Below are 22,802 nucleotides of genomic sequence, written 5' to 3'. Positions count from 1 at the left end.
CCTGAATATATCCCAAATTATTTGCCTCGTTACTTCCTCTAAGGAAAAAAAAAAGTTTGGACACCCTTAACCTAAAAGCTGCCTTTGGATGTTATATTAACTTCTGAAGCCGTTCTGATTCCAGGCTGTGGACGACGATGCCGAGATTCCCAACAACGTGATCGAGTACGCCATCATGAAAGCTGAGCCGGACAACAACATCTTTGACATCGACGCCGACACTGGCGAGATCAACCTCAAGTCGTACATCAAGTCCATGGCCATCATTCACAACATCACCAAGCAGAGGGACTTGACCTGGTCGCTGGTGGTGCAGGCCCGTGACCTGGGCCAGCCGTCCTTCAGCACCACCGCCGTGGTCAAGATCGACATCACCGAAGCGGTGAGTAGCCACTTTTTTTTTTTTTACATATCCAGCAATCTGAGTCGTGTTGGAAATGACAATGCCAACATAACAGGCGCAAAAAGGTTAGAAATATTCTATCGCAATGGTTCTTAAACTACAAACTCTCTAAATAGCCACCATTAACAGTGACATTAAAATACGTAGTGCGTTAGGACAGCATACCAAAAAGGAGTTGAATAAAATGAAGTTCCTTTCATACTAGTCTCATCATCAAGCAACCAAATCTGCCTGTGCGGTATTTCCCTGAATGCCGTTTATTTGTGTGGGGAATTCCTTTTTGTGGCAGCATGTTTGTCTGGTTGGAAATACATGTTGAGAGCCACAAGAAAGCGCTCAAATTAGCAGTTTGCAGTCTTTTTTTTTTCACTGCCCATCATCTCCATCTTTAATCAACGTGTAATTTAGAGAGCATACTTGTTGACTTTGACATTTGAACCGCTTTCCCACAAAGTTAATTTAAGATTTCAAGACTTGAATTTCACGCTTGGATTCAACAGCGTCCACCAGACCAATTTGATTGTGGCGGTGTCTTACAAGATCTCTTGTGTCACGTCATGTTTTCAGGTCAAATCCAGATTTGTGTCGTACTTCCTGGGACTAAGGAAACGTCCGGGGGCTGTGTTTGGGATTTTTATGACCGCTGTCACCTTCGCCATTTCCCTCACAATCTTCATTTCCACTCTCATATACTGGAACTCTGTGAAAAAGTCCCGTGTCAAACCTCAGGGCAAGATCAGAAAGATTATCAGGAGGCCATGAGTGACGCTTGCCTTGAGATCATAAAGCACAAACATAAAAAGCTTTCGCAGCTATTTGTTATTTGGTTCCTTCTGGAGTGAGCTGTGTCTGTAAAGGAGCACAATATGACTCATTAAGTTCCCTTTTTGAAAGTAGGGCACCCAAATTATGTTAAATGTCATTGTGAATTGCTGATTGGTCTCAGCAATGGTTTCCTGGACAACCTCTCTGATCTTGTCTTGAAATACCAAAACAAATATCATTATAATATAGCGTGTTTTTATTTCGAGTGTATGCAGTATATTTTTATACCTACGCTACTATGGCAGCTTATTTAGTTTCTATATGTTTTAAACACCTTTGCCAAAATAGTACGTGCAAATAGAGGGAACACTAAAACATCACACGTGTGACAATGGATGCCCGTTCTCCTTGTGCTCTTTTACAGACCAAACTCAAAGAGGGGACTTTGGGATCATTTTTAACGCACAATAAAAACAAGTCCTTCCAAATCGTAGGCGTACTCGCGGGCGTCATTAGCTTCATGGTCGCGGTCACGGTCATCATCTCCACTGTCACCTTCGTACGCAACAACAAGTCCAACCGGGTGGTGCCCAACCGCCGTGTCAGGAGGCGGCCCCGCAACCAGCACACGTGGGCCTTCAAGAACCTTTTCAGGAAAGCGGAGAACCCCGAGGCCAAGTTCCAGGTCGAGGAGGAGGAGCAGGACGCTGGGGATGCGGCGGAAAACCTCAACCACAACAACAACGTGGGCAATGCGGTCAGGCACTGGCCTCCGCCGCCGCCGACACCGCCCCGCCCCCCCTCGCTTCCGCCTCCCCCGCCGACCAACGTCCCCGGGGAGAGGAAGTGGGCGGTGCCCACCGTCTCGGCCACCGTGGCGGCGCGGCCAAAGAAGAAGTCGTTAGCGCAGAACACGGTCAACAATGCGCTGGTGTCAGAACTGAAAATGAGACTGGAGCAGAAGAGGATGCTCAATCATCATTTATAGTGCTCTGTGTGTGTGTGCGTGGATGTTTGTGAGTGGCCGTGTGAGTGTAAAAGTGCAAAAGTCTTAGGCCACCACAAGCTTTGGATACTATGGATAAAACCAGTTCAGTTTCATTTTGCAATCAATCAATCCATATCCACAAACAGGGTGACCCAAAAGTCACTCACTACACTTTTCATTAGAACACTATTAAAAATAAAATATTATACGGTTCTGGCATCATTCAAGCAGACGGGAGCCCATCAGCGTTTGACGACTTTGACTTTGCAGCGCCTGCTAAGAAGGTTTTTCGGTCTCAGGCTGCAGTTCAGTGCTACGTTGAGAAGCTCGTCACACTGATTTAATTGTCGTCCAACATGCGTAAGATCTATTTTTGTCAAACCATGCAGCGGAAGGCCTGCTACTATCACAACACAGAACTCCTAGAGCAGGTGTTTCTGCAAAGACAATATAGACTCTATATTACGGTTCACTAATTCTGGTCCTCAAGGTCCAGGTTCCTGCAGGTTTTAGATGTTTCCGCCCACTAGCATACCTGATTCATATAATCAGCTCATCAGCATGCCTGATAACGATCCTGATCTTCAGTATCAGGTGTGTTGGTAGGCGGAAACATCTAAAGACCTGCAGGACTAAGGACCTTGCAGACCAGAATTGGTGAACCCTGCTCTAGATCCTCTCTGCCTTTCTTTGCCGCAGATTAGAGACTCTGGATACTAGAGGCTGCACTGAAACTTGGAATCAACAAAACTTCCATTCAGTGACTCCTTCGGAGAGTCATCAAGTGTACCAAATTTAGGTTGATGAGTGTCATAGTCTTTCACGTGAATACAGCTTTTGTTGATCATGAGTTCTAGTGCAGCCCTTTGGGTAGACTTTCCGTGACGAATCCCAATTCTAGAAGTTTAATGTTGTCATCTGTGATGGCTTTCCATTGCATATTTGGTCAAAAACAGATCCTCAAAAGAGAAATTCGTCATGGATAGCATCAATTGTACCAAGCCCTGGAGCTGTGTGGTGACCATAAAACTTCTCAAACTAGCTTTGAACTGCAGTCAAAGGCAGAAAAACTTCTCACCAGGTCAAAATTGGCAAAACCATGAGCAAGGGAATAAGATGTCAATTGCTAATATCCTCATGTCTGTCAGTATGATACTGAAACAAAATAGACAAAGATGAAGCCTATATGACCTTATCCCAAATGACTTTGAGTAGTAAAGTACAAACTGTACAAATTAGTCTTCTGTTAATCTAACGTTGCGGGTTTTCGTAATTAAACCAATGCAAACATGATGATGAGTTGCTGCAAACTCTGAATCTTTAAATCCCGAACTCCAGAACCGTGAGTACCTTTTATCTATTTCTCTACACAACTGTGAAATCGACAACTCTTAGTAGCCTAATGGGCTAAGACTTTGCACAGTTTGCCCTGTTGTACAATATGGGGCCCTTTTTTTTTTTTTTTTTAACGTAGCAAGCATGTTATTCTGCCCTCCATCCTCAAAACATTTGCTGCTTGTCCATTTTGTGTGTAAAAGTCTCTTGTCAAGGATTGAAGGCACTTTGAGACAAGACTGTATATTTGGTTTCCAAGCAATCTCCTTACGGGGGAGATTTCACTGACACTGGCGCTGGCTAAAGGGATCAGCCTGAGCTGGTCCAAAGGAAGGAAACCACAGTGATCCGGTTAAGACCGCTTTTAATCCCAACTGAATACAGGTGCACAACACCGTCCTGAAAACGGTCTGTTTCTTCTTATGTAAACAATATGTTCAACATTTACAGTATTTGCTGTGTTGTATCTGTTTTTTTTGGTTGTATTTTTGCAAATAAAGTTGTCCTTTAAAAGTCCAGTCTGTTTATTTATTCTTTATTTCATCATTTCCAATGGATTATGTTTCAACACTTGGTACACCATTTTAACACTTACGCTAATTAGCTTGTTTATCAGCTCTAGCGCCGCCTTCTGGAAATATAGAAGAAATTTTCAGTTTGCAAAACATGAAACCAGACAAATGGAAGAGGTGGGCCCATGTTACTTTGTGTTTGGGAAACATCCTAAAACTAGTTCAAGATGGGTTAGCGTTAGCATGTGCTAAGTTGCTAACTGGTTTAAACCTATTCAAAGATGACATTTATTTTTGTATAACATCTTGCAACATTCAAATTTACTCTATACTTTATAATAAAATAAAAAATTCTAGCAAACGAGCAAAAAAAAAAAAGATAAATTAATTGCATCCATTTGCCTGGTCTAAAAAGTAAACAAGGGAAGGAGTTTATCAGGACAATAGAAATCAGTTGGCGGTGAAGTTATACAACAGTATTTGATGACGTTTTTTTTTTGTGTGTGCCAAAATCTGAGCAGATGTTCTGCAAATAAGTCACATTTGACTCCCAATGTGTACAATCCCCAGCGTGAGCACTACCAATTACCAAGTTACACTCAAAGCGCCCTTTGAGCATTTTGGAGCCAAACATGCAGCAGCGGCGTATTTTCAAAATTACATAAAACACGGAATGTGCAGATTACCCCTCGCTAATCCAAGGGCCAAGTTGTTCATCTTTCAGCAATATTGCACCGTTGGCTGCAAACCTAAGGTGCATAGGACCTCATCTGGTTCAGTTTCAAAAGGAGTGAATAATCAACTTTTTGGTGCATTTTAAAACCAGCGCTGACAATAAATACAAGGCGAAATCAATCCTTCCATGAATTTTTTTTTTTTTTTTTAAACAAGAGGAATCCGTGACACACTTTCAATGGCTATTAAAAGAGAAATGGACAGGGAATAATACGCCAAGCAGCCCAAATGACCGTGCATTATGCCATGTAAGAGGCAGCCAGGATTACTGCTGCACAGAGGATTACACAGTGGGAAGTTGCAAAAAGCACTGATGCTGGACGGACATAAACTATGGGCTACTACATCGTGTTTTCAGAATGGGGCCTTGAGATACTGATGACCCAGCCTCGAGAGTTATTTTTTTTAGGGATATTTTTGCATTGACTTGAAATGCATGCCCTTTTCTGTGGCGGTAAACTCATTTCAACTCACTTGACGATACGCAGCGTTTTGGCAAGTAGTGAACAATTCATCAAAAAAAAAGAGTCTGAATTACACATTGTTTAAAAGAACCACATAGCTTTGGCTAAACAGCCCCTACAATCTTCATGCTAACCTATAAATGAAAGTGTCAGTGACATGCTAACGGTTAGCATTGATTTTTATTGTATTTTTTACATCCCTTTGAGCAATAGATATTTGAATGGAATGGTGAAACAACACGTGGACAGATAATATAACATTATATAACATTACTCTAATAATTTAATTTAATAAAAAGAAGACACATGTTTAAGGTGTGGAAATATAGTCGCTGGAATATATACAGCCGCGACAAAATACGTTAGCCTCCAGCTAGCTGGCAAGCTAACAGGCTCCGGGGCTCCTCTTGACCGGCGGGCGCATGGCAGGCTCATCTGCGGTGTCACTTTCTCACTCAGAAATTTAAAGAACAACACTGAGCTGTTGTGTAAATTGTGGCATCCACGTAAGATACATTTTCAAGGTGTGAGGCATAGCTAGCTAAGAAATGGTGAAAAATAATTTAACGCTATGTCTCCACAAGTGAGTGTACTACTGCATATTTCTCAGTTTTTCACAGATTTGATCAATTATCATCACACATAAATAATGTATTTAGAAACACATCTCTGAATTTCACAGAGTTCTTAACTACAAAGTATTTCTACCTTTGGTACATGTGTACCTAATGAAGTGTCCATGCAAAGGATTACAAAGCCTTCCCTTGTCATCTTGGCGAGGAGATGTTGATTCAATTGTGAAACAACTGGAAATCTTAGCGAATCAGGAAGTCAGAACAGAAGAAATGATGTGAATTTGCTGCTTTTGGGCTCTTAACGTCAAATGAACAATGGCCGAGGACGGCCGCGTACATATGCGGCGTGCCATCTGTCCGACTTTCCTCGGCACAGATCATGTCCGGCGCATGCCCGCAGCTGCTGTGCTTTGTTTGTTTGCAGAAATCCGACCCGTGACGTATTATAGGAGTGCAGTGACGCAGGCAAGGATTAAAGATCAACTGATGAAACTTTGGAGCACACACACTGTCCAGTTTGGTCACTTAGGACATAAATGTGATTATCTCACAAAGCACAGTAAATGGACGTTGTAGCATTTCCTTCAGCGATTATGTAAAAAAAAAAAAAAAAAAAAAAATCACACACATACAGGCAATACTTTTTATTCATACTTCTCTCTAAATAATGATTTTTACAAGTTATTTTTGTAAGAATTAAATATGGGGAAAATGTGTACTAAGCATTTTTCCCATATCACAAGATTGAAGACCCATCATTTTTGGGAGATTTATGAATATTATACAATGGTGCCTTGAGATATTAATAAAAATGAGCATGCTATCCCAAATCATCTGTACCCATTGAAATGAGTAGAAACACCACTAATCTGTTCCACAAAAAAAAAATTGTTGTGATGCGTATTTCAATGTAGGAAAACAGCACTTCAAATGCTGTATAAAACATACAGTAAAGAGAGTTAAATAGAATTGAACAGAACAGGTTTTTGTCGTACTTCATCAATGGTTATAGCCCCGCAACATAAATACATTTTAGTGTTAGCATTACACTAGCAGACAGAAAGGCTAAGCTTTGTGGCTGTTTTACTGTATAGTGTAATTATCTTTGTTTTATGTAAACTGCCATGCAAGAGTTGATATCTCTACACTTATACATCACCCCCATCACAAGTTTTTACTTACTCAAAGTAAAAAAAAAAAAAAATATTCCAAACGTGTCTTAAAAAGCTTGCAAGCTTTGTATCTCAAGGTACCACTGTATAGTTTTTCAACATGAGTTCCTGGGAAAGCAAGTCTTTTATGCACCGTGTGAGGGGGAAAAAAGAACTAAAATTAAGTAATTATCGATGACAATTATTGCAAAATAACAGTGAATTGGCAAAGTGCAAGTTACGAATAATTCTGGTTTGACATTTTTCACGTTTGTATTCGATATCATGTGACGTTCATATAATATAATGGGGGGGAAATAAAAAAAAGGTTTCTTTTAACTTTTAGATATAAATGAAAAACCAGAAGATTTGTACATGTTTTTTGTTGTTGCGCAACAAATATATACAGAGCAGTAAAATAAAATAAAAATTGCCTATACAAGGTTGAATGACGTTTTTTGCAGTTGCATAAATTAAAAAAAAATCCCTGTGATAAATAAGGATTTCCTGTACCTTTAAAGTGCTAACACAAAATTGTGTACACTAACTCAGTCCGTGGACCGGCTATTTGGTACAAAGCCGCATAGATATATTTACGGAAAAAATCCTTTTTTTTCTACTGGAGCATACAAAGCCCAATCAGGAATGTACGTTATCACTCCCACATAGTTATTACATCCATTCTAACCGTGCATGTACGTCAGCCCACACCCTCTGACATGACCTACCATGAACCGGTTCCTGGCGTAGAAAAGGTTGTGAACGGTCAACTGCACTAACCGTTGTAGAAACCGCAAACATGCCATCAAGCCCAATTCAGTCACAAAGGCAGCAGAGTCATAAACATACTGAATAATAACAGAATGAATTCAGAAAGAGAGAGATTGAAAAATAACGAAGTACATCTCTACACTGGTGCAATCCCTTGAATAACAATCTTGACCAATCACACCTTCTCAACAAACCTCCCGCCCTAGAACAGAGGAGAGAGTAGAGAGTATCAGCAGGATATCACAGTGTTTGGTGCTGTTTAGTATAGTTCTGCAGTGATTCTGCTGTGGTCGGCCTTGCTCTTAAGCGGCCTGTCATCTGACCTCCGCCTCACCTTCCTGTCCTCACTGGACTCTTTCCGGACCAGGCCCTCGTCGCTGGCCGCCTGCAGGCTGTCGAAGGTGCCGTGCCTCTCGCGCTCCAACCCGGCCGATCCCCTCTCGCTGCGCCGCTTCTTCCAAAACGCCATCAGGCCCTCCAAGCAGGTGAACTTGGTGTCAGTGGTGCAGGCGTACATGCCGATGGGCACGGCAAGCACCATGGCAAGGACGATCACCACGATGTGGATCAGCTTCTCCCGCTGCTCCATTTCGGTGATGTCGCTTCCCGTGACGAACACTATGCATTGGCCGGGCCGCGGCGTCTGGTTTTTGAGCGTCACACAGATTTCGTATTTGGTGGCAGGCATCAGGTCAGAAACGGAGTAGGAACGGATGCCAGGACCGATGTAGATAGTCTCTTTCTTATCAACGTTGGCTCGGCCCAAATGGATGGTGAACCACGTCTGATCCGGCTGGTCCAAGACTGCGAACCACTCAATGGAGATACCACGTACTGTCTGTTTGGCGATACGGATGTCGATGTAGACGTTCTGGTCCTCCGCAGGGAAGCCGGGAAGAGACGGCGACTGGGAGCCGTCAGGAGAGAGGATGTCCAGCTGGATGTTTGCCGAGGAGTTTCCGATGAAGTTGACGGCACTGCATGTGTAGACGCCGCGGTCGGCCGCGTGGAGCGAAGGGATCACCAAGAGGGATCTGATGGTGTCTTCATCCACTCTCTCCTGAGACTCTGAGAGGAAGATAATAAGATGATCAAATATGGTTTCAGTACTAAAGAACCAGAATCAAGAAATGAGAATGCACATTATCAGTGTACAGTGAGCCCTCGCTCTAATGCAGTTCATTGTTCGCGCCGCCACTCTATGGCAGAGTTTTTACTGTAGAAAGGCAATTTAGGATTTAGTGTTTCGAGCTTTTCGGGCGCTATCTCAAAATGCCGGGCCACATTGAAAAGTTTGCGTATACCACTGCACGCTGAGGATTCTTACACTTAAATGCAAGCAGGTTTAGTCGTGTAGCCTCAATAGGGCTGCTAACACCGGCCGTCCAAGCCTATGCGGCACACGATAATCTGCAACACCGATGGTGTGCAGCTTCATCCAGATTGACTCCTCTTAAAGGAAGCTTTATAGAAGTCTGTGATTAAAATGTGTGCATAAGTATCTAATTTAGCACAAGATATCAGGCGATCCGCCTGCCTGAACGTCACACTGCGGCTATCACACTCTTACCATGAAATCCTCTGATTATCTTCAGACCATATGTCCACCACACCGCAGGGTCCGGCCTGGCCTTGGCCAGGCAGCGCAGAGTGACGTTGGCGCCCAGCGGTAAGCTAACGTTGGTTGACGGGGTGGTGACCACGGGCTTTACGCAGGCCTGCAGCTCGACCTCGTGGAAGAACTTGCCCGCCCTAAAGTCCGGCCCGGAGCAGGTCAAGTAGGAGTTCATCAGAATAATCGGAGGGCTGAGGGAGCGGATGAACTCCACGAATCCCTTGAGGCGGCAGTCGCACAGCCAGGCGTTGTCGTGGAGCGCCAGGACGACGTTCGGCCCGGAGGTGCTCGCCTCCATCTCCTCTCTGCTCTGCAGTTTTTGGTATAGAGGCCAGTTTTGGAAGACCTCCTTGGATATGACTGTAAGCCGATTGAAGGATAAGTCTAAGTAAGTCAGGTCGGGCAAATGTTTTAACGCATGCTCCGGTAGCACATCCAGCTGGTTGTGCTTCAGGTCCAGGATCTTTAGACCCGGTGTGTCCTCGAACGCCGTCCATGGTACGGAGCGCAGCTTGTTCCCTTGCAGGCGGAGCTCGGTCAGGTTGCGCAAACCTTCCAGAGTCTTCGAGTTGATCAGGGTAATGTCGTTGAAGTTCAACCACAGGTTCTCCAAGGCAGGCGTTCTGGAGAAAGCCCCGCGCTTGATTTCGGTGAAGTGGGATTTTTCGATTCGGATTTTGGTCATATCATGGGGAATATTCTCTGGTATGGCCCCAAACGCATTCTCCTCCATGCATATGAGAGACCTATGAGTTAATTCAAACATTAATTTAGATCTAGATTCACCACAGCATTAAAAAAAATTGCCAAAATACCATTGAAGGGTGTGTTTTTGGGGGGTTGTTAAATTTTTTACATAGCTGTGTAAGGACATCAACTAAAGATTATAACGTGGGCTAAACTCTATGTTTTCATTGCCTTACTGACACAGAAACAAAATCTACCTCGGTGAAGATTAAATCTTACCTTCCATGACGGTCTTCTATACAGCTGCACCCTCGCAAACACTGAGAAAAACTTTCATACCCTCGGACTTCAAACAAAACTATAACTAGCAGGTAACCAATCCTGTCCATAGTCTGCATACAATTGCCCAAAAGGCGGATGGCATTCGTGCTCAAGACATGTCGAGTGAGGCAGACGAGGGAAGCTTATTAGGACTAATCCCTGAGTGCACAACACCTAATTCTTGACAGAGTCAGCAGGTCTGACCCACTATTCGTTTAAGTAGGTGACGCCCACTGATAAGAAACCTTTTAGTAAGGGATTGAAAGGTGCTGCTGGATGATGACGTGACCTGATCTGCTGTTTTGACCTTGATGTTAGGCAGGTACTGAACTACTAAAATGTAAACTCCAACCAAAAGAGTACCGTAGTATAAGAACAGACACATAGCACATATTTGCATGTTGATATAGAAAAGTTTATTTAACTCTTATTTAAATCCTCAGTGAAATCAATAAATACAGTTACTGGGGTAGTGGTGCCTCTAAGTGGCGCAAAAACAAATACATGGAGAAAGTGCTGGGGAATAGAAATAGTTCCACGTCTTATTTACACGGCGTCATAGTTCAGTCCTTTCTGCACTTGTCTCCAGCTCCAGCTTGTCTGCGTTCACCATGCCTGCGTGTGTATATAAAGATACAGTATATATCTCCTCTGTGAACATATGACAGATATATACAGAGGCACAGACTTGACCGTATATGTAAGTGTACACTGTCCATAAAAGTATTTACAAATCATACACATACATATTGACAATGGAGTGTTTAATGTTGTTTTTCCCTTTGGGTTGGATCAGACTGTTTCTTCACTGCGCCATGCGAGGTGATATAAACCATGGCATTCTTTGGAAATATCCAGAAGAGAATAAGTTGAGTGATAAATATCCGCTATACGGATATTTCCATGATGGTGCAGCGTGCAAAGGTCCTTTGATAGAAATTGGCTCGGGGTGGAGGCGGAGTCGGAGGCGTGACCCAGCGAGGAGGAACAGGAGGTGGGGAATCCCAGGGCGTGTGTGGGGGGTGGTCCGCGAGGGGGCTCACTTCAGGATGTGGTCGGGCGTGAGGATACGGGCGGTGCTGGGGATACGGATGTGGGTGGAAGTGAGGCTGCGGGTGAGGGTGCGAGTGCGAGTGGTGATTAGGACTGGAAGGTGGTGGAGGAGGAGGAAGAGGGTAACTGCGAGGAAGGTGACGCGGCGGAGGAGCCGGAGCTGGAGCATGACGTCAGCAGAAGTACTCATTAGGCTGTCCTTCGATTTTAGCCGTGGCCTCGGAGTCCAGGCTGGAACGGGCCGACAGCAGCCTGTTGGACTCTTCTGGGTTTAGTCTGTTCAAGTATTCCCCTTCCAGTCCTTTGGCTTTGGTCCCGGGTGACAATGTCTCAAAGGTCACATAGGAATCTTGGATGTCCTTGGACTTTTTCCCCCAGTACTTCTGGATGCGTCTCTTCAAGGCCCCGCAACACACGATGACGGTGAGGGGCACGGCGATGATGCAGGCCACCGTGATCACAATCACGTTAATCAGCTTCTGCGTGCCAGTCGCGCTGGCAGCTTCATCCGTGGAGAAGATGACGCATTGCTCCTTCTTGGGGATGAGGCCCCTCACGCATACGCAGGCGATGTACTTGGTCCTGGGCACCAGGCCTTCGATGGTCACTCTGTTCTGACCTGCCCCCACGTTGATCTTCCTCATGTCTCTCTCCCCGAATACAGCATACAGCACGCTGAAGGCTGTCGTGTTCTTGGCCTTGGGAGCTCGCCAGTTGAGGGAGATCGTGTTGTCCGTGTCCCCCACTACCTTAACTGAGCGGACCACCCGGTCCGGGTCCTGCTGCAGAGATGAGGTGTTTGCAGCCAGGTTGCTGAGGTTGGTCTTCTCCAGATCCAGAAGTGTGTCCGCGTTGGACGATGCGGCCGGGTCGGGGGAAGAACTGGAACTGTCCGAACTGGGGTCAGGAATTTCAGGTGGAAGGCCAGGATCCATGACAGATGGTAAGGATGCAGGGGTGGAGGTTGGCACCACGTATCGGGCCACCAGTTTCTCCTGGTAGGCTGCTTTTCCAACTGGGTTGGATTTTTTTACTTTGGCCTTCTTCTCGTTGCTGGTTTGATTGCCTTCCGGTTTTGGAGAATTAGATACCACTAAGGAAATGACAGCTTCGGCATTCCCAGCGTAGTTTGTTGCCTTGCACATGTATTTCCCAGAATCGCGATAGGACACGCCTGGGACACTGAGGATGGACCAGGTGATTCCATCTTTGGACGTTTCTTGCTGGACTGTGAAAAATAAATAAGATCTGACATTAGTTTAGGACCTGTTGTGGCAAAATGTTCTTCTTTGCACTAATGCACACAAGACAGCATGTTGGATTAGTGGTTAGCACATATGCTTCACAGTCTTGAGGATTAGATGTCTGTGTAAATTTTCTACTCTGGATTCCTCCCACCTTCTCCACACAGTCCCCAACCTCTGGTCTGCAGCTTGGCTCTCGTCCACAGATCATTTTTTTGTCACGTGCCCCAAAAAGGGTTGGGCCTTACTGTAATTGCCTTTATTTGCCACCGGATGGCGCCAGTGAAAAACAGAAGATAGATTTTTTTTTTTTGGGGGGGGGGCAAATCACCAAACAGGTGAATGCCCACCCCAAAGACGTGGAGGTTCAATGCACTTGGAACAAGGTGCGCAAGATAACTTTTGTTGAAGAGCCACATGCTGCTTCATCATGTCTTTATCTAATCTGATGACACTCATTATCTTATGTAATCGGAAGATCCGCAGACTCACCCGTTCCATTCAGGACTCGCTTATCCGCCCTCCGCCACGTCAGGTCTGGAATGGGCACCCCGATCGTCCCACACCGGAGCAGCACGTTATTCCCAACGGCGCTTCGGACCCGCGCCACGGCCGTGTGGATTTGCGGGGGCTGGCAGCGGCGCAGCTCGGCGTCGCTAAACAGAACGCCCGACACGCTCTCGGGGGCCGAGCAGCGCAGCCTGGTGTCGATGAACGCCACGGCCAAAGTGGGAGACTTTTGAAACTGGACCAAGTCGTACAGGCGGCAGTCGCACGCCCATGGGTTGTCATGGAGACCTGAGAGGGGGTGGAGAGGTTCACAGGTGAAGGAAGGTCGTCGCCACGGTGGCGCGGCCTGCAGATGGCCAATGTGGAGGATATTAATCTTGTAAGAGGATTATTGTTTAATTCATAAACTACATCATGAGCATGACTACGGCAATGATGATGATGTTGATGATGATTATGAGGATTGTGATCAAGGTCAGGTTCAAACTCGCGCCCTTGACCACCGGCTTTTACATGGGAAACGCAAACAGCTGTTCTCGGTATTGAGTTAAATTTGATAATTGTACTTTAACATGCTACACATGAAACATAAAACTTTACATGCAAACCCAGTAGGCGTTTTTCGGCTCTACGTAGCATTCAGTTACTAATATGTTTTATAAGACCTTATGTTAATAGTTCTGAATGGGTATAATTTTGTTTTTTGGACACTTGAGTAGCCTTGCCTTCTAAAATAAGCTCACCAGTGACATGTCTTTTTTTTTTTTTTTAACTATTCTAAAAAATTCTATTAAAAATTGCCACTTGACAGTAATCTGCATCAAATCTTGCTATTCATTTCAAGTCACACACACACAAAAAAATATTAAAGGTCAAAGGTCAACATTGTAGCATGTGACCAAATCATAGTATTAGTAGAGAAAAGCTCCCGAGCAAAACAACAATGAGAAGATGATTTACCCCCAAAGAATTTGAGCAAAGTTGTTACTTAAGAAGTGCGTATCAAACTGGTAGACATTAATCACTTTCGTTTGTGACCCCTGCATACTTGAGGTTCGGATTCACCTATTAGTGTATTTTTTGCTTTTTTTTTTTTTTTTTTTTTTAATGTTTGTTTTTTTGGTGGGGCACCTCCAGTTTTTCATGGAAAATGCTTATTTTCAGGATTTTTTTTAAAATAAATGTAAATAAAATGTATGTTGTTTCCCCCCAAATGCATTTACAGGAATTGATCAAATTACAGTAAATTTATGTGAAAAAGATGGTTTGTTTACTGCAAATGATGTATCTTTGTTCATCTATCTATGCCAGTGATGTATAGTGACGGGCAGAACAATTAAGTACACTTTCACTAGATGTCACAATATGTACAATACATCATTCATTTTTGGTGGTATTTTTGTTGTCTGTCTTTGTTTTGGTGTTTTGGTGGTTTATAATTGACAGCAGAAAAATTCAATGTTCTTCCACTAGATGGCAGATTGTACAATAAAGCAGTATTTCCACCTGTTGCCATTCAGAAAATTGAATAAAATAGCTTGGTGCTATAAACAGGTCCAGATTTTACACAAAGTAGGTCAAGTTTTGTGGGTACATTCCGACAATGTCATCATTCTTTCATTAGCACCTTTTAGAGCAATGAAATTCACAACATCTGGCAACTATCAGTTTACTTGGTTACCTGACAGTGAAAGTATAAGCATCTATTGTACTTAGTGCTTATTCTTTGTGTGGGAAATTTTCCTTTTTTTTTTTTTTTTTTTTTTCTTTTTTTTTTACATAGGAAGGTGAATGCTAACAAAAATGGGTAAAATAAAAAAATATGAGCAATTGTGATGAAAAAAACAAACAAAAAAAACTAAAAACTTGGGTCTTAGTGCTGTCAAAGTTAAAGCATTAACTGATTAATTAATCACAAAAAATTATCGCATAAATCATGAATTAACGCTGATTAATTGCACTATTAATTTTGACCATAGATTATCCTTTAGCGGGACAGTGGATGGCTACGTTTAAGGTAAAGAATAAACATAATTACATGTATTAAAGTATAGCATTTAATAAATGTTTGCGTATCACATTTAGAATATTTGTTCATGTCGAAATGTTGGGGTCATTTTTTCCCATTTTAAATTATGCAAGTAATGAACTGATGGTTGAGCGTGTGCAGTGGATCAAAAAATGTTGAAGACGTCCTCATAACATTAAATGTCCCAAAAATTAACACATAACCTGGTGCTTTTCAAATTTGGCGGGAATTTTTTTTTTTTATAAAAAAAACTTTTTTTACTAACAGATTAATCATGATTAATCAAAATTCTAAAATGTGATTAATCTGATTAAAAAATGTAATCGTTTGACAGCTCTAGTTATGTTGTTAGCCCAATTAATGGGTTGTGTTTGGGTTGGGTTAAATGTCTTGCTAATTGTTCTGAGAGCAACCAAATTGTTGGGTCAAATTAATGGCCAACATGGTAACATGTGTTGTTTGTGTTGGGTAAAACTTGGGGGTCAAATTGAGCGAGTAATTGAGATAAAATTGGGTTATTTTTTTACCCAACTATTTTTAGAATCTAAATTGAGTGAAAGTTAGAGTACATTGTTAGATGAATAATAACTTTTTTTTTTCATTCTTCTTTTTCAGCTATTGCATTGAAGTGGTGCCATCAAGAAGAAGAGCTGCTGCAAGGTTGTGTACGCCACCCTTACCCAGGATCATTTTGGAGCTCTCGGGTCCTTGGGCGGGTTTGGCCGCCAGCCAGTTGGTCAGCACGGCGCCGGGCAGCGTTAGCAAACTGTTGCTGGACAGGTCCAGGTAGGTGAGATTCCTGATGTGCGTGGTGGCCTCCGCGGGAAGCAAGGTGAGCTGGTTGTTATGCAAGTCCAGAAGTCTGAGACTGGGCATGTCGCTGAGCGACTCCCAGGGGAAGGCGGCCAGCGCGTTGCCGTCCAGGCGCAACTCCTCCAGGTTGAGCAGGCCGCGGAAGCTGTCGGCGGCCAGCGCGGACAGCGCATTGAAGGACATCCACAGGAACTCCAGACCCGAGAGGTAGTTGAAGGCTTCGCTCGGTATCCGCTGGATGGCCGTCTTCTCGATGCGCAGCTTGGACGTGTCCACGGGGAAGCCCACAGGCACCAGCGAGATCTCGGGGTCGTTGCAAATCACACTCCTGGGGAAGACAAAACCACATCATACGCAATGATTTGACATCGGCCTAATACGATAAGGGACGGTTATATACGGTATGCTGGAATATGATTATATAAGAGGAGAGGCGATACACTGAGATGGAACTAGATATGATGAGATTCTATACGATAAGACACGATATGCTAAGACACGATATGCTAAGATACGATATGCTATGCTACGCCATACGATGTAAGATATAATACAATGAAATATGATTAAATATGATGAGATGCGATACAATATGATACCATATAATTATACACTATATCCTATGGTACAATACCATTAAAAAAAATGATATGTATATGATTAGGGGCGGAGCTACATGGTGGCCATGGCCACCCCTTGTCACTCTCTGGCCACCCCCATACCAAAGTAAAAATTTTGGTATCCGTGATTTTTCTTCATATGATTGATTATTATTACTCATCATCATTATTATTATTATTAGTTTTAATGTCAAAGTTGTTTATATTTTTACTGTATATTATATATAAATTTATTTGTTACTATATTATATTTATTTGATTTATTTATTATAAAATCCTCCTGGCCACCCCAATGAAAATTTTCTGGCTACGCTCCTGTATATGATATAAGGCATGACAGGAGTCAGCCAGATAAAATATGATGCAATACGACAACGCTATGTGTATTGTTATACACTGTGACTTTTAGAACAGTGCATATACAAATAACTATTATTTTTTGGGTCATTTTAAAGCGCAGAAGTGACAAGAGAAAAGGTATAACTTTCAGACAAGTAGTGGTCTTAATCAAGGTTAAAATTCATTTAAAATTTCACATATAGAGAGCAATTGCTGTTGTACTAGATTGACTATATATGTATATATAAATAAATATATATATATATATATATAAGTTTATTTTTGCTAGACACTGTTAAAGAGATACAATAGTAATTTAATATTGTGATAATATGGTTCTTATTCCAGTTTTATGGGTTAATACTTCTCTACATGGGCTATTTATTTTAAATAATCCAATTAAGTTCAAGAGGGTATGACGCAATGACTTTTTTTTGTCGTTATGAACTTATCACTTTTGTAAATGTGGCATTTTCTTCTAAGATATATCTCTTCAATAAAAATATGATTCGATACGTATCTCGATTTTTTTCAAAATGGAATGATTCGGTTTGAATCGATTTTGCAGCTCAAAATGTTTTTGTTGCACCCCTTTTGTTGCCTATTTGTTTTCTTGTATGGCGGAAAATCAGAAATTGCAATTTTGCTTCACTTTTTACGGGTAATACATGAATATACTTTTAACCAAATCATCTTAACATTAATTAAGCAAAACTTAAATATATAAACAAATATATAAATACATCCATAACTATCCATGATTTGTAATTTCAATTTATTTTTTTTAACCATATCCACTTCCAGGCAAAAGTTTTAGAGAACCACAATTTCCATTAGAAAAAAAAATTCACATTCTACAGGTGCCGCCTTATGCAGACCTAACGGCTCTACACTCTCGTGGCTTTCTTTCTTAGAGTGGAAATCTAATCAGAAAGTTAGCACATCCTCACAGTTCAGAGGTTAAAGGTTCAAATCTGGGCTTTGGCTATTCTATGTATGTTCCAACTTCATGGGGTTGAAAAAGTCTGAAGACTTTTCCTTTTTTGTATATTTTTGAAATGTACATTATTTTCAGTTTTGGGTCAACTTTACCTGTTTTATTGTTTTTGTTTTATTCTGGCAGTTCACCATTGAATTTATACTTTTTAAATTACCATTTAAAAAAATGTTTTTTTTTAATTAAAAAAAAAAAAAAAAAAGACAAATCAAGGTGTTCTAAAAAAAAAAGAAAAAAAAGACCAGTAGTGTGTTTAACAAGCAATTAAAGAGGCAATTGTTTATTTGTAACGGTAAGAAGGGGTGACTTGACATTTATATGCTTTTTTCCTCTCTTTTTTTAATGGAAAATAAGGAAAGGTATTTCGAAATTTTGTGTTATAGTCCCCTCCTCCCCAAAAAAAACAAACATTTCTTGTTGCTGAAGTCCCAATTTGTGGTGATGCTTTCCAAGGTTGTGTGCTGGAAAGTTGAGAGCGAAAAACAACCAAAGTGAGCTAAAACGCGCTGATGGCGGGCTTGAAAGTGCCTTTGAAAGATAATCCTGCATTAAATAAAATTGGACCAACATGCACTCCCTGATTTATCTTTGGCGCACATGTCGACCTCATGCAAACCTTAAATGTCACACAAAAAAAAAAAAGGAAAAAAAGGACTTGTGCATGTGCGTAAAAGCGCACAGAATGACCTCGGAACTCGAAAGTCCATTATGCGACGCTCGCCCCTTACCTGGCCTTGGAGCCGTCACTCAGGTTGTGGTAAAAACAGCTGCACTGCGACGGGCAGCTGCTCACCGGGGAGAAAAGTCCACCCGTGGCCGCGTAGAGCCCCACGACCAGGACGAGGAACATTTTTGGCCCACTTTTACGCAGCGCGCCTAACATGCATGTGCTCACTTTTGCATCCAACTTTTGGCTCCCCGCTCATCTACGGGAATATCATCCGCATGGCTTCTTCTCCACCACTCCGCTGTCCCATCAGTGATCAGACTGCCCATGAGTCCCCAGATAAAAAGGATAGACAAGGATTAGTGCGGGGGACTGGCGTTCTTTTCATTTGGATGCGTATCCTGCATCCCGGAATCCGATAGGCTGCGCAGAGACGTCCCCTGTGTATTATCACATCACAGAGGGGGGGAGAAAAAAAAAACACACACACACACACACACACTTCCGAAATGGTCATAATCCTCTGTGACGTTTGGATGATTTTTTTTTTCTTCTTCTTTTCCTCTCAAATGTAGTTTGTTCATTTGAGCCGTGCCGTGACTGTTAAGCTGCAAGTGGACGTCGCTGCGTTTGACCACAAGGTGGCCCCTGCGTGGCGACATTTCACAGACCAGTGGAACCCGTGCAGATGTTCATTTTCGCTGTGCATTTTTATCAAGGTGCCCTTCATTGCCCTTCATTGCCCTGCCAATGGGGACAGTGGAAACCCGTTTCTGAGTTTAAATAAATAAATAAATAAAACAGTCATAATAATGAGATGTTCAGTCATAACAATGAGTTTCTAAATCATAATTACAAGGTACTAAGTCATACTTATGAGATATTAATGTGATACTAAAAAGTCCTAATTGTGAGATAAATTGGGGGGGAAAAAAGAGGAAAATTTAGATAAAATTAAATCCATGTAAATGAATTTCTGAAAGTGAAGCAAACCAATTTTTTTTTAAGTGGACCTCATTTTGATAAAATACTATAAAATAGTAAAATAAATAAAATAGTAAAATAAATAACCTTCAAACTACTAAATTATTTTTGAATGTTGATGCAAACACATTTTCAAAATTCGTCTCAAATAAAAATTCAAAGTGGTCATAATTTCATCATAAATGAGAACATTTTAATTCACGCTAAATAAGAAAACTTAATTATGACGTCAAAGCTTTGTGTTGGACAAATTTCTGCTGTATCACATGAGAGAAGGGGGAAAAGCGCCAGTGGGTGAAAGGCAACTTTGGCTATCAACTCAATAACCTATTTGGCGACCGTCCCGGGCTACTTGTGCAAAGAACTTCCGACTGAAAAGCTTTTGTTTCATTCTGAGAACTTTGGGTATTTGTAGCACCTGAACTTTGTACTCATAAGACCTCCAAGATCATGAATCAATGCTCTGAAAAGTGTGCCTACTCTAAAACCGTATATGACCAAATAAATGGTCAAAGGTGGGAAGGCCCGACCGAGTAGGCCTTGAATAGGGTAGGCAAAGTCTAGCATTGGAAAGGATGGGCTAAATTAGACTAGGAATGTATACTTTAGGACAGGAAAGTCTGAGAGTAAGGCTGGGATATTGTTAAATAAATTAGATTTGACTTGAGCTGACCTTGAATTTGCTATTGATTGCACTCATTGTACACCGGTTAAAACCAGTTAAGACCAAATTTGGTTCACATACTGAGATTTGTATCCACTATGTCATCCTATGTGCGGATGTGACGAAAAACAGCATATGAACAGGGAATCATTTTGTACAAGTTCGACCTTCTTCCGGATCTATGTGGTAGATAAGGCTCCACAGCCGTTGTACTCGATCTTCCTGGCAACAGTCTATGCTAAAAACATGCAGTTAATGTTAGTATCGGGAGCATTAAAGACAAAGAAGCAGCTGTAGTTCGGACGGAGCTAAGATTAGGCTAGGCTAAAATGGGATAGGACAGGATAGGATAGGACAGGACAGGTCTATGATCAGATAGATGGGGTAGGTTAGGTAAGGACAAGAAGGCACAGGATAGGATAAGATCTGATATGCAAAAAAAAGGATTATGCTACATGGTTATTGGATTGGGCAGGACAGAATAGGATAGGTAAAGAACAAGATCATATGGAATACTAAGAGATTGAGAGTCAAACATGACAACCTGAGGATCAGAATCAGGCTGAGATTGAACAAGATGGGACAGGTAAACAATAAAATGGATTAAGATAAGCAAAGGATCCGAAGAATGTGGCAGGACAGGATAGGCAAACAAAAAAAAAAGATATTGGGGCTTGGGTAGAATACTATAGGCTAGATAGGATAAAATGGGACATGCTAATGCTGAGATAGAATATGATAAAATCATTAGGCTCAGGATCAGATTAACTAAAATAGGATATTGTAGGATAGGCTAGGTCAGGACAGGGTGCTATATGATAGCACAGGACAGCATATGATAGGAAAAGGGTATAATATGACGAGGTATAGATTAGATAAAAACAGGTCCGCATAGGGTAGATTAAGATAGACAGAATTGGATAGGAATATAATAGAAAAGGATTTGGATGTGATAGGTTTGGTTAGGACAGGTCAGCACAGGATAAGAAAACATAAAATAGGATATCAGAACAGGATGGAACAAAATAGGCAAAGGATAAGGTGGACGTGGATAGGATAGGCTATAATACAAGTCAGAGTTTGACACACAAAAAAAGAACAGGACAAGATAGATTGAAAGGGTAGGATTTGAACAATCGACATTGAATTAAACTGAGAGATCTCCACATCATGTCACACACAAAAACGTAACATTCTCACGTTGCTGAATCATATTAATGCATAATCTACATTTGGATTAAAGTTTTATCTCACCTTTTTTTGTATGGTAAATCCCTGTGAGTAAGTACGCGTAGTGATTGCGAAGGCCTGCAGTGAGCCTCTTAACCTCTTGGGCAATCGATTGCTGAAAGAAACTCAAACATTCCATATGGCGCAAGACTGTAATCTCTTAGAGGGATTGTAGTAAATTTCATTCTTACGATGGGGGGGGTTTGCTATCGTAGTTTTTCAAAATAATATAAAATTGAATAAATGGCTTTGGGTTGGTTGTGCCACAATTTCTCTCCTCTGCTCCACTCTGCCAATCAGCCACCTCGTTAGCCAGTCTACTCTGCTGGGCGCACAGGTGCGCTAAATCAGCAATCAGCCACTATTTAGGCCTTTCATGCTGACTTGTTTGCCAGATTGTTGTTCAGGTCTTGGCCCTTCCTGCGTTCTGTTTGCCTGTCCCCTTGGCTGTTTGGTGTTGCTACGACGACATTGCAATGTGAGTGTCCCTGTTGGGCTACCAGTGGATGGAACATTTAAAAAAAAAAAAATAATCACTTTAACAACTTTTACTACCAAGAACGTTTAATGACGTTTACTAAAATCCAAATGAATGCCGCCAAAAACGTTAATTGACGTTTACTACGTTTTTGTTTTGTTTTTCTCAATGGGCAGTGCAACGTCTTTTGTGAATCGGTGTAAAAATTACAAAACAGCCACTAACTATGGCCAGCAGATGGCAGCATTGTATCTCTTTTCAATGTTTTGCAGGTGTATGCAATTGCAGTGAAACATGGCGGATCGAAGGAAATAGAACGTTTTCAAGGATGACGTGAATGATCAAAGCCTTTGTCACATTACATTTAATTCACAGAGCGTCACTAAACAAAAAATATTAGTCTCAAAGTCACTGTTGTGCGGAAAAAGTATCTTATCACAAAAAGCTTCTTTTCTCCTTATCTTTCAATTTTCGCCAAATTTCCTATTTTCAAATGGTGATTACTAAAGAACGGAATAAGGTAGAAACATACTCTATTTTCTTATGAAGGAATGGAACGCGATCGAGCATGTTTGTGTGATCAAAGTACACAATATTCTTTTTGCCTTGAAAGATGAGTTAAAATGCTCGAAATCGTCCTGCACTGTCGAGGTTGTTTTTTGGATAATGTGTGGCAGTAAATTTTTCAAGTATTCAAAAAAACGCTATACAGTCATACTAAAAAGAATGAGTTTCTTCGGTGGGGGATTTACTATAGCTTGGGGAAGAATGCATCGCAGCGTTATAGGATGAATGGTAAAACATTGCTGTAAATCAAAGTAAGGTAGCACAAGGGGGTTTTATGTAAAAATG

General features: G+C 41.8%; 3 protein-coding genes across 8 annotated transcripts in view; 1 reads left to right on the top strand and 2 right to left on the bottom strand.

Annotated features, from left to right (window-relative positions):
- cdhr1a (cadherin-related family member 1a) overlaps positions 1–4,009 on the top strand; it is a 31,220-nt gene extending 27,211 nt beyond the window's left edge. For 3 of the 4 annotated variants that reach the window (XM_077581642.1, XM_077581641.1, XM_077581639.1), the window contains 2 exons: positions 125–382; positions 1,593–4,009. In XM_077581642.1, coding sequence (XP_077437768.1) covers positions 125–382; positions 1,593–2,156 — 822 coding nt within the window. In that variant the 3' untranslated portion in view covers positions 2,157–4,009. Of the gene's footprint in view, positions 1–124; positions 383–970 lie in introns of all 4 variants that reach the window. The other variant, XM_077581643.1, reaches the window with a different exon arrangement.
- Positions 4,010–6,406: 2,397 nt separating this feature from the next.
- On the bottom strand, positions 6,407–10,491 carry lrit2 (leucine-rich repeat, immunoglobulin-like and transmembrane domains 2). Of its 2 annotated transcripts, XM_077581647.1 has the most exons (4): positions 10,281–10,490; positions 9,270–10,060; positions 8,034–8,767; positions 6,407–7,901 (listed from the first exon to the last, which is right to left on the bottom strand). In XM_077581647.1, exons 1-4 carry the CDS (start codon positions 10,397–10,399, stop codon positions 7,875–7,877), a joined length of 1,671 nt encoding a protein of 556 aa, XP_077437773.1. In that variant the 5' UTR covers positions 10,400–10,490; the 3' UTR covers positions 6,407–7,874. The 2 variants fall into 2 exon arrangements, with proteins under 2 accessions (XP_077437773.1, XP_077437772.1); XM_077581646.1 differs by lacking the exon at positions 6,407–7,901 and having other exon boundaries at positions 7,908–8,767; positions 10,281–10,491.
- A 224-nt stretch (positions 10,492–10,715) lies between these two features.
- lrit1a (leucine-rich repeat, immunoglobulin-like and transmembrane domains 1a) lies at positions 10,716–21,649 on the bottom strand. Of its 2 annotated transcripts, none has more exons than XM_077581645.1 (4): positions 21,497–21,649; positions 15,839–16,299; positions 13,112–13,417; positions 10,716–12,603 (listed from the first exon to the last, which is right to left on the bottom strand). In XM_077581645.1, the coding sequence occupies exons 2-4, from the start codon at positions 16,152–16,154 to the stop codon at positions 11,549–11,551; spliced, it is 1,677 nt and encodes a 558-aa protein (XP_077437771.1). In that variant the 5' UTR covers positions 16,155–16,299; positions 21,497–21,649; the 3' UTR covers positions 10,716–11,548. The 2 variants fall into 2 exon arrangements, with proteins under 2 accessions (XP_077437771.1, XP_077437770.1); XM_077581644.1 differs by lacking the exon at positions 21,497–21,649 and adding an exon at positions 18,656–18,949.
- Between the last annotated feature and the right edge of the window lie 1,153 nt (positions 21,650–22,802).

The sequence above is a fragment of the Vanacampus margaritifer genome, chromosome 12, assembly GCF_051991255.1.
Source record: "Vanacampus margaritifer isolate UIUO_Vmar chromosome 12, RoL_Vmar_1.0, whole genome shotgun sequence".
In the NCBI taxonomy this organism is placed as follows: Eukaryota; Metazoa; Chordata; class Actinopteri; order Syngnathiformes; family Syngnathidae; genus Vanacampus; species Vanacampus margaritifer.
Note: the sequence above shows the minus strand (reverse complement) of the source record. Positions and strands in the feature narration are given on the sequence as shown.